This window comes from Carassius gibelio, chromosome A17, assembly GCF_023724105.1.
Source record: "Carassius gibelio isolate Cgi1373 ecotype wild population from Czech Republic chromosome A17, carGib1.2-hapl.c, whole genome shotgun sequence".
NCBI lineage: Eukaryota > Metazoa > Chordata > Actinopteri > Cypriniformes > Cyprinidae > Carassius > Carassius gibelio.
Genome location: NC_068387.1, coordinates 10,645,364 through 10,657,885, shown reverse-complemented (window position 1 = coordinate 10,657,885; position 12,522 = coordinate 10,645,364). Strand labels below are relative to the sequence as shown.

General features: G+C 36.2%; 1 protein-coding gene across 4 annotated transcripts in view; it reads right to left on the bottom strand.

Moving 5' to 3' along the window:
• Positions 1-12,310, bottom strand: part of LOC127933288 (DNA (cytosine-5)-methyltransferase 3A-like) — a 59,150-nt gene extending 46,840 nt beyond the window's left edge. Inside the window, exons 1-3 of one of the 4 annotated variants that reach the window (XM_052530147.1) lie at positions 12,117-12,310; positions 10,575-10,666; positions 6,520-6,624 (exon numbers count right to left, since the gene is read on the bottom strand). In XM_052530147.1, coding sequence (XP_052386107.1) covers positions 6,520-6,624; positions 10,575-10,652 — 183 coding nt within the window. In that variant the 5' untranslated portion in view covers positions 10,653-10,666; positions 12,117-12,310. Of the gene's footprint in view, positions 1-6,519; positions 6,625-10,574; positions 10,750-12,116 lie in introns of all 4 variants that reach the window. The other 3 variants (XM_052530146.1, XM_052530145.1, XM_052530148.1) reach the window with 3 other exon arrangements.
• Positions 12,311-12,522: the final 212 nt, after the last annotated feature.

Sequence of the window (12,522 nt, the reverse complement as noted above, 5' to 3'; positions counted from 1 at the left end):
TCTGATCACAAATGTAGACATGGTTTTATGTTTATGCAGCGTGATGCAACACATGTAAAAAGACAGTATAAATCATTATAATCTGTAATTATGTCGCCACTGGATGCTAAAAATGGCCCGTTTGTAATGGTTGATATAGTTTTTGTCTTGTGTTCTGACCGGGACATGCATCACAGTACTGCAAGGGGCATAACATTTCTGTCACAGGCTTTAGATATTCAGCCAATCACACACACTGGATAGGTGGCCAATCAGAGCACACCTCACTTTTCAGAACGATAAACTTTGTAAAAAACAATTATGCATTTCAGAAGGCGGGGCATAAAGGAGAAACAATAATGTACAGTATGTGGAAAATAATGTGTTTTTTGAACCTTAAACCACAAACAGATTTCATTACACCAAATACACAAAATAATGTTCTTTTTATGGGTTCATATGGCCCATTTAAATAACTTTTTTTGGATCAATTCATGATAAAAAAATTTAAATGGCTATGAAACATAAAGGTGCAACAGTAAAGAATATGGAAATGTTATTTTATATGTGATTATTCAATTTCTGTATCTGAACACCTGCAAACATAAATCAAGTCCTAAATCATTTAATTTGTATCTTTGTTCTATATATTCAATGGTGTTATTGCTTGTAATTTGTTCATTTTATTCTTATTTACTGACTGTTCACTTGATTGAACTTTATAATTGTCAGTAGTTTTGGCTGTTGTATTGAAATTGAAATGGAGAATTGTAAAACTGAATTTCTATCTAAAATTTTGGCTTATTTATTCAAATACAAGATAACGTAGATCAAAAACAATGTTCAAGGGAACTATTAAATTTGTTTGTGGCAGGGAAATATTGTCAGGGCAAGTAATAATTTGAACCATTGGCCTGACTGTGCAATTATAAATAATCCTTAGCATTGAGCCCTGAACAGTCACAACAACCATTTATACAAACCTGTATAATCTTTCATTCTGTAGAACATAAAATAAGATATTTTGTAAAATGTTGGTAACTAAACAATTTTGGTGCTCACTGATTTCCATTGTATGGATGGAAAAAAACCTGCCTTTTTTCAAAATGTCTTCTTTTATGTTCCACAAAGTATAGAGAGTCATACAGGTTTGGATCACCATGAGGGCAAGTAGATGATGACAGAATTTTACAATGCCCTGGCACCCACCTCACCCAAGCATTTGAATTGCAAATTTTACATGAAAAATGCATGTTGTCTTCAAAAAATATAAAAACCTAACCCTGGAAAACCATGAAACAACGGCATTGCCTGCAGTCCAGTGATCAAAACAATGTGTTATGCTTTGATATTAGCACCGTCCTTATGACCTAGAAAAAAATTCCCCCATCTGCTGCACAAAAGTTTAGAATAAGAATGGAGCGGGGTTGTTTGTAAGTCCAACTTCCTTGTCTAAAAATACACTGTGGAAAACAATGCTATTACTGTTCAAGATGAAAAATAAAGGCAAAAAAGTCAGAGTCATCACTCTTGATACGTCACTTAGAGCCTCGTCTTCCCCAGGCGGCTTCACAAATCCAAACCGTTTCAGAGAGGCAGTCAAACATAGAATGCTAACAAAGTCCTCCACATCAGCAGTCAGCACCTCTACGAGAGATGACACAAACATTATTCTATCTGTCTTCACAAGGCTTACATTTCACAGAGTAAGACATCGCTCTCCTCGCAGGACCGCAATTACCTGTTGAAGGAATGGGATAGGAGGATAATACAATCAGAAAGTCCTCAGGGGAAGGCAGGAGAGGATGTGGGGCAACTGAACATCCACATGCCCTGACATGCCCTCTCTGGATTAATTATGCAAGAGCGCAGATTATTTTCAAAAAACAGGAATACTGGCTCCAGAGAAAGGGGGATGTTTACCAGGGACTGGACGTGTAAAAGAACTGACGTTCTCCCGATATTCACAGGGCAAAGGTTTTATGACATCTCTTTAGGGCTCAGTGAGTAAGATAATCTATAGTGCGGTCCCATGACCGAGGACATTCTCCTACCTAACAATGGCCCTGCGCTGTTTATCATTAAGGTGCAAAACAACCAGTAATGTGGTCTCAAAGACACAGACAAAGCGGTTGTAATGTATTTCATATCACACTGTAAGATATATTTTAGCTAAGACATCAAGCCACAATTGAGCACATGCAAAGCCGGCCGCACACTCTCCGAAAAGCACCAAAACTAGGAATCTAATCACCATACAGGTTAAAGTTCACTTCAGATTTGATGTGTTTAGTGTTTTGTGCCAGACTGTACAATAAATGGACCATATGCACGGAGCTCTATTTAGAACTTCCGGATAAAGATAAGCCAGCTCGCAATCTTCCGGCGAAGCTCATTTTATATGTGCTATATATAGGTAGAGACTCTCACAGAAATCTTTCCTGCCTCATTCTTATCAGAAACTGAGAAACAAAACAATTGCAAGACCGTACATAATGATAGCGGAATTAAAATACAGTTTCATGTTATTAAATAACATATAATTTTATATGCAGTCTGGTAATCCCAGGAAAGTACCCAAACACATAACTGGACAAATAAACACTATCGTAACTGTTTAGGCAGTTATGCTAATCTCCTAAACGACATCGCAATGGTACTCTAGATAATAAACCTCTTACCTTCATGAAAACATTTTTAAAATCTTACAACAATATAAAGCATTTATTATTTCTCAACGTTTGTAAAATTTACATTATTAAAGGTTCACTTTCTAATTCATGAAGACGACATGAAGAAACGTGTCAAAAAAAGTAAAACGGCAAAACAAAGACTTTTTGAGATGAAAACTGTTACTGTTATAGCTATGAGATGGCAGCAGAATAAATTAATTGTCATTTAAATAAATAAATAAGTCCAGACAACAGCCTATAATGCTGAATTATTTAAATTTAAATACAAATCAAATAAGTTATAAAAAATAAATAATGCATTGAATATTTTTGAATGTTAAGATTTATTTTAAAAACTACATTAATTTTTATCCAACAAAGACTTGTTGCTGCTGTAGTTTTGTTAGTCTGAATCACTTAATAATTTATTTTGACATAAGCTCGTTAGATGATTCATTCCGTAGCCACTGTCAATCATAGCAATAACTCGCGGCATGATTTAATGGATTCCCTCACGTAAATTTTTAATTCGTGTTTATCTTTCCTGAAATGGTATACATAGACGTTTGGTCATTTTAGACAAACAAAACTTTTCTCCAAATTGTGAATGAATTAGGTAGAGAAACCACGCAAAGGGCACTCCCTTTACGGCATAGTGTAGTTGACCGGAAATGACTGAGCTGGCTTATCTAAAATGTTTCATGACAGACTGTACAATAAGTTGTAGCCAAGAACACGGAGTAAATTCAATGCCATATATATTTTATATCTTAACATTCAAAAATATTCGATCCATTATTTATTTTTTATAACTTATTTGATTTGTATTTAAATATAAATGAAAAAGAGCAAAAGCAATGATTTTGCAACATATATTTCTATGGCCATAGCAACTAATTTATTTGAAAGGCTACTTTTATTTTGAGGTCCGGTCCTGGACACAGTAGCGTCGCAAGGGCTGTGCCAAGTGTGCGACCGCACAGGGCCTTACGCCTCTGGAGGGCCTCGCTCCTGACCTCGCTCCTGGCCTGCATTTTATGTAGTTTATGTCTTGTTTTTCACCCATTTTGTCCTTTGAAAGACTAAAATAGTCATAGCTTATAGACATTTTAAGACTCTGTATATAAGAAAGAGTAAAGCTGTTTGTTGTTAGGATGACAAAAAGTTTTAGAAGTTAAACTTTCCACAGTCGAGCCTGAAGCTTCGCTGCGCTTCACTAAAACCCGCCCTTTACACACCCCTCAGAACAACGTCATACAACCCCTTCATTTCACCAACAAAGAGACGTTATCAGAAAACTAATAAGTAAAAACCGGCCGTTTGTTTGCATGCTTTGTTAAATATTTAAATTAAAAAGTATCAATGTTTTACTATAGAATAAGTGATACATTGATAGTAATTAATTAATTTATTAGGACTCAAAATTAGTCACACAGAAATAAATAAAATAAATTTTATTTATTCATTTTTAATGCTTTAACGTTATGAAAATAGCTTGCTTATTCAGTCGAGTCTGTGTCTGTTTATTTGTAGCCACAGTAGCCGTCACATTTAGAATGAATGATAATATCTCTATTTTTATAAAAGCTCCCGAACAAAAAACATTATTATATCTTTATGACATAGGCTACGTGGAGCTAAACTCTCGAGACGAGACTTATGACAGATTATATAAATTACTAAATAAATACACTATTGTGATAGAGAATAAGAAGGTGTCGTCTGATTTCTCCAAGCGGTCATATTTACCATGTTTACTATGGTAACGTTAATGCCTAGCGTGCATAGTCTTTTGCATCGCTTATAAATATTTCTGCCTTGTATGGTGATTATAATCCACATCGGATCAAATTATTTCAAACACTCGCTGCTGACTAAAAGTGAGCTTTGGGCTCATTTTATTTAAAAAAGTTTTTAATGCTAGTGTTATAGCTGTATGCTTTATGAAATGATCCGCGGTGCTGACGCTCTCCAGACGTGGAGAAACTCTGCATTTGTTCATAACCACCCCTCTAGCCCCAGCTGGCCCGCTTTGACCCAAGATTTTCGTTGGGCCAAAAAACAGAGGAAGCACTGACGAGGCATGATCAAGCACCGGAAATGACAGTGGAAACGTGACTGGCCCTGGCACGCATTAGCACGCCCCGCTTTTGGCCCAACAGTGGAAACACGGCTATTGAGAGTTGTGTAAGTAGTACTGTATTAAAACTGTTTTACGATAGAAATGTTCAGCGACCGACAGTAATATCTATCTAGTGGTGCAAACTTTTTATGAAATTTCACCATTTTGAACTGAAAATATGCAATCATGATTCATGTAATTCATAAATGAATGTGACAAGAGACATTTGCGATTTCGACTATTAGACGAATAACAGTGAATGCGCACAATATTATTTTCAAATAGTGTAAATTGATTACGATCTTACAGTTCTTATGAGTTTGTGCATGTGCATGTGCAAGCTTGTCAGTGAGCATGGCATCACAATCGATCAGATGCTGTTAAAGTTGCGTTCGTTACTATAGCAACCCACCCACACACACACAAACACACACACAAAATTGCAGAGGTCCTCATACGTCAACTTTGCACAGGGCCTCGCACCCCCCTTGAGATGGCACTGCCTGGACATGTCTCCCTGGAAGTTACGTCATCGGTCCGAGATGCAGATTACAACTGATCAAGGCACCATTGTTGAGCAGAGGCATGCACTTATTCAATAGGTTTAAAACATGCATGGCTTTTATTTTCATGTGCAAATCTTTATTTTGTTTTGCAATACTTCAATTCTTTTGCAAGAATATGTGGCATTGAATTGACACCATAATTATATTTTATCTATGTGAAACATAGATTTGGCCACAAAATACAAACTTATTATTGAAAAATGCATCAAATCATCCGGCCTAGGGTGAAGTCAGTAAGTATATAAACAACCATTTTGGAAGAATATGATGTACTTTAGTGAACACCTATGTGAGTGGTGCTCAGTGGCGTGAAAGGATTTTAATCTGCCAGTTTGCACACACTTATAATGAAACTGTGTTCAAATTTCATCAGTCTTATTGGTTCTTCCGTACACATGAGGTGTAAGAGCCGTGTAGAAATGCAATCAACACTTGCTGACACTGCCAGACTTTTATTGGAGGCTAAGATTCACCACAAAAATTAAATCACAGTCAATGAACATGTTTCCCAAAATCATCATTAGCTGATCAGGGAAACAAGTTTCACTGAACTCTATTGATAATGACAGAACTTGCGGTGATATTTGGTTTTGGGAAACGCACCCTTGTGGGGTTTTTAGTTTCCTTGCATTGGGGGATTTTGCTAGGCTCAAGTCAAGAGATTACCTTCAAAATATGGCTCAGGTTTCAGAAGCTCTAAACTGACAATCCTGAGCATTGAAGCTCTAGCATAAGTTTCTGTGCATAGAGCTTCTAACACATTAAAACTGTCTTTCTGCTCTGCAAAAAAAAAAAAACATTTTAGTTCATAAGTCAGAAACATCTTTCATGTTGGAAAGTTTTGAACTTAACATTGCCTAAAGCAACTTTCTCTCACTGAGAGAGAAGTTTTTCAGCATATGTGGGCTTGTTATAGCTTCATTTGACCAGAAGCACTAACTATGCATTAGTCTATAGGAGTCTTTGTGTGTTTTGTTGTCCACCAGGTGCAAATCACAAGTTTGTCCAATTGAAAAGAAATGTGTCATTACCAGCAACCTCATGTTTGCCTGTTTACCCGTTCCCTACCACTGCCAAAACTAGCGCCTGGTGGATAAACGAAAATAAACCAAATCCCAAGGGAAGTTGGGTGTTTTGTGGTTTGGTTGAGTGTTGAGAGCTCAGTCTCTAGGATACTCACGGGGAGGTGCTTGCGTTTGCGGCCAGGCCGTCCAACCTTGCGGACAGGAGTGCAGGGCGAAGGCATCTCATCAATAATCACGGTGTCCATTCTAGAGCTCTCATTCTAAACAGACAGAAATGCACATTAATTAACTATTATTGCTTGACCAGAGCCCTTACTGGCTCATATTCTAGCTCTCCGGCACATGGCCATTTTGAGTTCCATGGATAATATAAATAAAAGTATTATTTATTTTTGTAATATTGTAATTTTCATGCGTCACATTATTCATTTCATTCCAAAACTTTTTCCAAATACACTTAAGAAAACTGTAGATATTTAATTTAAATTCTACTGATATAAGATATATGATATGAATTTTTTTTATTATTTTTTTACAAGGGACACACAATATAGTGGTACAGTTATCAGCCTATTTTAAGTTTTTTATGTTTCACTTTTTGGAAATAGATTCATAGAATTCATAGATTCATGTTCAAAGGTTTGTGGGGTTGGTAAGTTGTTTTTCGAAGTCTTTTATGCTTGCCAAGGCTGCATTTATTTGATCAAAAATACAGTAGAGACAATATTATTGTGAAATATTAGGAAAATTCTAATTTGTTTTCTATTGTAATTTTTTTTGCAGTGATGGTAAAGCTGAAATTACAGCAGCCATTACTTCTGTATTTAGTGTCACATGATCCTTTAGAAATTGCTCAAGAATAATTAATTAATTGTTTAATATTTTGTGGAAACCATGATTTTTTTCAGGATTCTAGAGAGTTTAAAAGAACAGCATTTATTTAAAGGTATTAGGTATTATTATTTATTTATTTTTATAATAAAAATAGTGTATTTGTGCCTTCTCATTTCTCTATTTTTTACATTTATATTATTGTCATCCAGTGCTCACTTGAATGTAATCTTTAAAAACATTAATAATTCATTAGCACTGGTTAATGTGATGTTAATCTCAAAGTTAACATCCATTTTTCATACTGTAAATTATAATGTTGTAATGCTGAAGACGTTTCACAATGTTATTATCTTTACTGCATTTTTGATCAAATAAAGATGTCCAAAAAAAACTTACCAACCCCGCAAACTGGTATCCAAAACTTGATACAGATAATTAAAAAATACACATATTTTAAAATATTTAATATCGTCCGATAACTGATACGATACCACTATATTTTGTGTCCCTATAGTATTTTTTTTTTTATGCATGTAGAAAAAATTGTAGAGTTAAAAAATGTAGAGTTAAATATTGTCCATTTTATAATTTTATCAGCCAAAACATGAAAATAATTATCAGTTTATCAGCATTGGAAAGAATTTGAATATCGGTTCATCCTTTTTTATTTATTTTTTTACAGTAACTTAACCACACCAAAATATTGCAGTTGACACCAAGACCTAATTTTTTTAATGAAAAGATTTATAATATCATTCTACATCTCTTACGTCAAGGTTACTTAGATAATGAGAAAAGCCAGTGTTTGAATGACATCGTCCTTTTAGCCGAGATAAAGTGCGGTTTGATACAGCCGTGGAGAGATGCTGAACTCTCTGGACTCTTTCCTGACACAATTACAAAGACATTCAGTGGTTCATTCTCTCCCCTTATTCACTTTCTCTTTGTTTAACACAACTGTGTCCTCCCTCCTCAACAATAGCCACCCTCAGTCCAGCCAAGCACCCTAGGGTGGACGGGAGAGAAAAGATGATCCTAATGTAGCCGCTGCAGCAGCTTCGGGGCTGGTCTGAATGAAACCACCGGCTCTAAATCAGAATGCTAATGAGGATGCTGTCCCCGTCTGCCATGACTACTGAGAAGTCCAGCATGGCTGAAAGATGGCGGGACACCGTTGGAATTTCTTCTTATTAATGCATAACAAAACTGATATGAATCTAAATAAGCAGAGTACAAATAGCACCTCAAGTACTAAGATAAGCATTAGACACAGATGCCTTAAAAATGCACTATTAAACTCAAATGTAAATTATATTTTAAATTATTAAAATATATTCATATTTAAAATGTGATGCATATTTATTTCTTTTATTTTTCCATTAATCTATTCATTTAAAATCTGAATTCTGGAGAGTTAGCATTCACTCTATTCGTGTGAAGGTCTTTCCACATATTCTATGACTAATAAACCCTGCTAGCCTCACGCAATGTTCTCATTACGATACAAATAAACAAACAACGTGTTTAAACAAACAAAAACAAAGGGTGTGCACAGAAATCGACATTGCCTTGTGTGAACTCAGTAACACTGTCTACATCCTTGCTCTATTTCTGTCGGCAGCCGGTTATTTAAGGCAAGAACTGTTGCCAAGCAACAGGACTGCGAGCGTAGCGCGGGTCCATGGGTGCAGGGGCAGGGAAGAATGAATTCCCCCGTAAATCAGGCGAACGGCAGCCTCTCCAACACAAGCCAACACCCACGTCACTAAACACTCGTACGAAACAGAGCAGGCACCATCTCTGATAACAGTGTACTCATGTTTAGTATTTATGTTGACCAGAGCCTCCACGGTGACACCTGATAGCCCCGCAAGTCACCGCCATGGAAATAAATCACGACAAATTATCATGATATACTGAATGAAATACCGTACTGATGGATTTGAGGAGAGACTTAAAGGGACAGTTCACCCAAAAATGTTATTCTGTGAAATGTAAAACAAGATGCCTTCAGAAATATGTTTTTACTTTTGTTCATACATTGAAAGTCACCAAAACTGTTTGGCTCTTCATGAGGGTGAGTAAATGACGACAGAATTTTCATTTTTGGGTGAACTGGCCCTTTAATTTTGATACGAAACGTGTCAGACATCTGGAAAATGGAAATGGGTAAAAATTAATCATGCAAGAAAATGAATGAATATGCATTTATTCAGGAAAACAAACACTTTAACAAGTAATCTATTTGGTATAGATACAAATAAGACTATTTAAGACTTAAATTTATTAACAAATGAACGCATAATGAGTAAAAAAGTACTGTTAGCAGTTGCTCCTACTGGCTGAATATTATAACGTGTTCAAGTCACGTCATAATTACTGCAATTACTAGGACTTTCTAGTCTGAGTTGTTCACATCCTCCGTATTATGGCACTAATAGTATTGCCCAAATGTATCTGTTTAATCAACAGAAAAAACACAATACATCAAGTAACGTTTTTTTACTCAAATTTATAAACATGTAGTTTATTCCGCGCAACATTAGATAATTATTCACCTTTGTGCTAGCGACATTAAACTGTATTGTACGGCTTTCGTTTCTTTCAGAATATTCTTCGTATTCTTGCATTATTAAGAAATCAACAATACGCAATGATAGGATAATTAATAAACAGACATTTCGAGTGTTTCTACGTGATGTTGAAGCTGTCAGGTGGAACAGGTTGGAAGATCTCACAAAATGTTTCAAGTTGTAATTGTGAGTTCTACAAAGATGTGAAGGATATTTTGCAAGTAAGAATCTCATAATTACGGTATTTCCGCGATGGCATGAACGCACCGGTAACACTTTACTTAAACCCTTGTATAATGCATTATTAAGGGTTATTAAAGGGTATAATGCATTATAATTATTCATAACGTGCATTGTAATATATTGTATCATGTTGTAAATAATTATAACTGAATTTGGAATGCATAGTGTAACAATGAACTGATAAGTGTTATAATATATTAACTGTGATTACAATTATTCATGAGATTGTACGATGCATTATAAGGTGTATTACAAGGCATAATTAAATTAATGCATACTTTTATAATGCGTTATACATAAAGGCTTTAAGTCAAATTTTACCAACATACCTTTATGCTAGTTAACATTAAAAATGCCAGAATCATTAATATTAGTTTAAGGATTGCGTGTTGCATGAAGATTCATAACATGTCACCACCACTTTTGAAATTATTGTAACAACATTTTTACAAAATTCTAGTTTTGGCATATGCAAACTAAAGCTTTTCGAAACACAAGACACTTCAGTGACAGATGTGGTAGTTAGCCTAAAAATGTCCAGGGACTCATTAACCTCTTACCATTTGATTTCCGTTCGTGTCACAGTTGATGTCGGAGCTCTTGAATGCGGCTGCGGTGGTAACTGAGCTGGACGGCATCGCCAAATGAGTGACTGTTGAATACAATGCAAAAGAAAATAAAAATAAAAGATGAAAAATAGGGGATAAAATGATGACCCTCCTTCTCTAGGATCCCCTGTGGAAAGGAACACAATAATCAGAAGAAACTGCACTCGGATACAATTTTCAGAATAAAAAGACACATTCAGAAGATCAGAATAATACACTCATTTCACAATAAAAAGTTGCCCTCATATAAGATGAGGTGCTTTCAAACTTATAATGCCAAACAGACTTCTTAATGTCTGATAAGTGAATAAAACATTGGTGTGTGTATTCAAATAATTGGGAATTGTGCATGGGAAATCAACCTTAATTACATTTAATGTTTCAATCTAATGCACGAGAAAATAATATATTGTTGACTCGAAAAACCCTTCTCTGAGGTGAAATACGAACTCTTTACTTCATGGTATTTCCCTTTTTCTTCCTCAGAGCGGTTTTAAAGTGATCTGTACATTTTATTCTTCACTCCCATGTATGTGTGCCTCACTGTGCTTTCTCTACAAGTAGGACACCAAAGTCCCATGAAATTAGATTTAGAGGTCAATAAATTAGGCGACTCTATAGTTAAAGGAATAGTTCACCAAAAAAATGAATAATCTGTGTTCTGAATTCTTAACGTACTGTAATGCACTTCCAAACTCTTTTCTTCCAGTGAAAAAAAAAGAGGTTTATCAGAATGTCCATGCCGTTCTTTTCCAGACAATTAAATTCAGTAGTGACCAGGGGGCTGTGAAGCTCCAAAATTGACAAGAAGCATCATAACAGTCATCTGAATGACTTGTGCGCTATATCAAAATTTATATGATAACTTTCTTAGTGAAACAATTTTTTATTTATTTTTTTTAACTCTGAAATCTCAATAACGTTTACAGTTTTATTCAAATATAACATATTTGAGGCTTGACATCTATTATGTCAAACGTCTTATAGTGTCACTGGCTTGTGAATGACATGAGTGTGAATAAATGACAGTATTTAAATTTTTGGGTGAACTATCCCGTTACTCTTTTTCCAGAATTAAAAAAAAAAAAAAAAATCACAGTAGTAAACCATACAGTAATTTCTGCCCATACCCATAAGGTGAGCTGCCTACCTAGACAACACTTTGGAGCATCTTAAGCGCGTCTTTTGGCATTTTGGGGGCATCATAAGCGCGTGCGGAACATAATGATGATCAAAAATGCTGTCTAGGTAACGTTAGGCAGCTCGCTAGGTTTTGAAACAGCCATTGTTTCGAGGAGCTGCAAATGAACGCTCGTCAAGTTCAAGCGCATATCGCGGTGTATTAAGTCGCACATCTGTATGAGCAGGAAAAACCACTGGCCACATCGAGCCGCCCCCCACCATATCGCCCCGAAAAAACGGCCAGCCCCACGGCGGAGACTTATTTCTATGGCGGCTTAAGGTTCTAGAAAAGCGGATCTCAGTGTTAATTACCCGCTTCGCCAAGTTCCAGGCCTGACCCCTTTTTTGTTTTTTTTTTGTTTTCGCTGACTCCCGGATCCTCCTTCTGCTTCGCTCTCCCCGTCCTCCACCGCCTCCCCAGCCGGCCAGCTCTCCTCCGGATGCTCCGCTGCTCACGCTGACTGCAGCAGAGGCCAGCGCTCCAGCAGCTCCGCGCGGGTCCTAAAGTCAGTCGAGTATGGGTCACGTTACACGGCTGATTTCACGCAGCCACCATGTTGAAATCGAAAGCGAGGCTTCGGTGAGAAGAAACCCGGAAGTATCGCGTTGCATTGCGGGGAAGTGTGTGATTTCGTCATCAATTAACCTCTTCGCAATCGCAAGTTACACAAACTATTCTGATTAGATGCAGCTATCAGAATCTCTTTATGTGATTCAC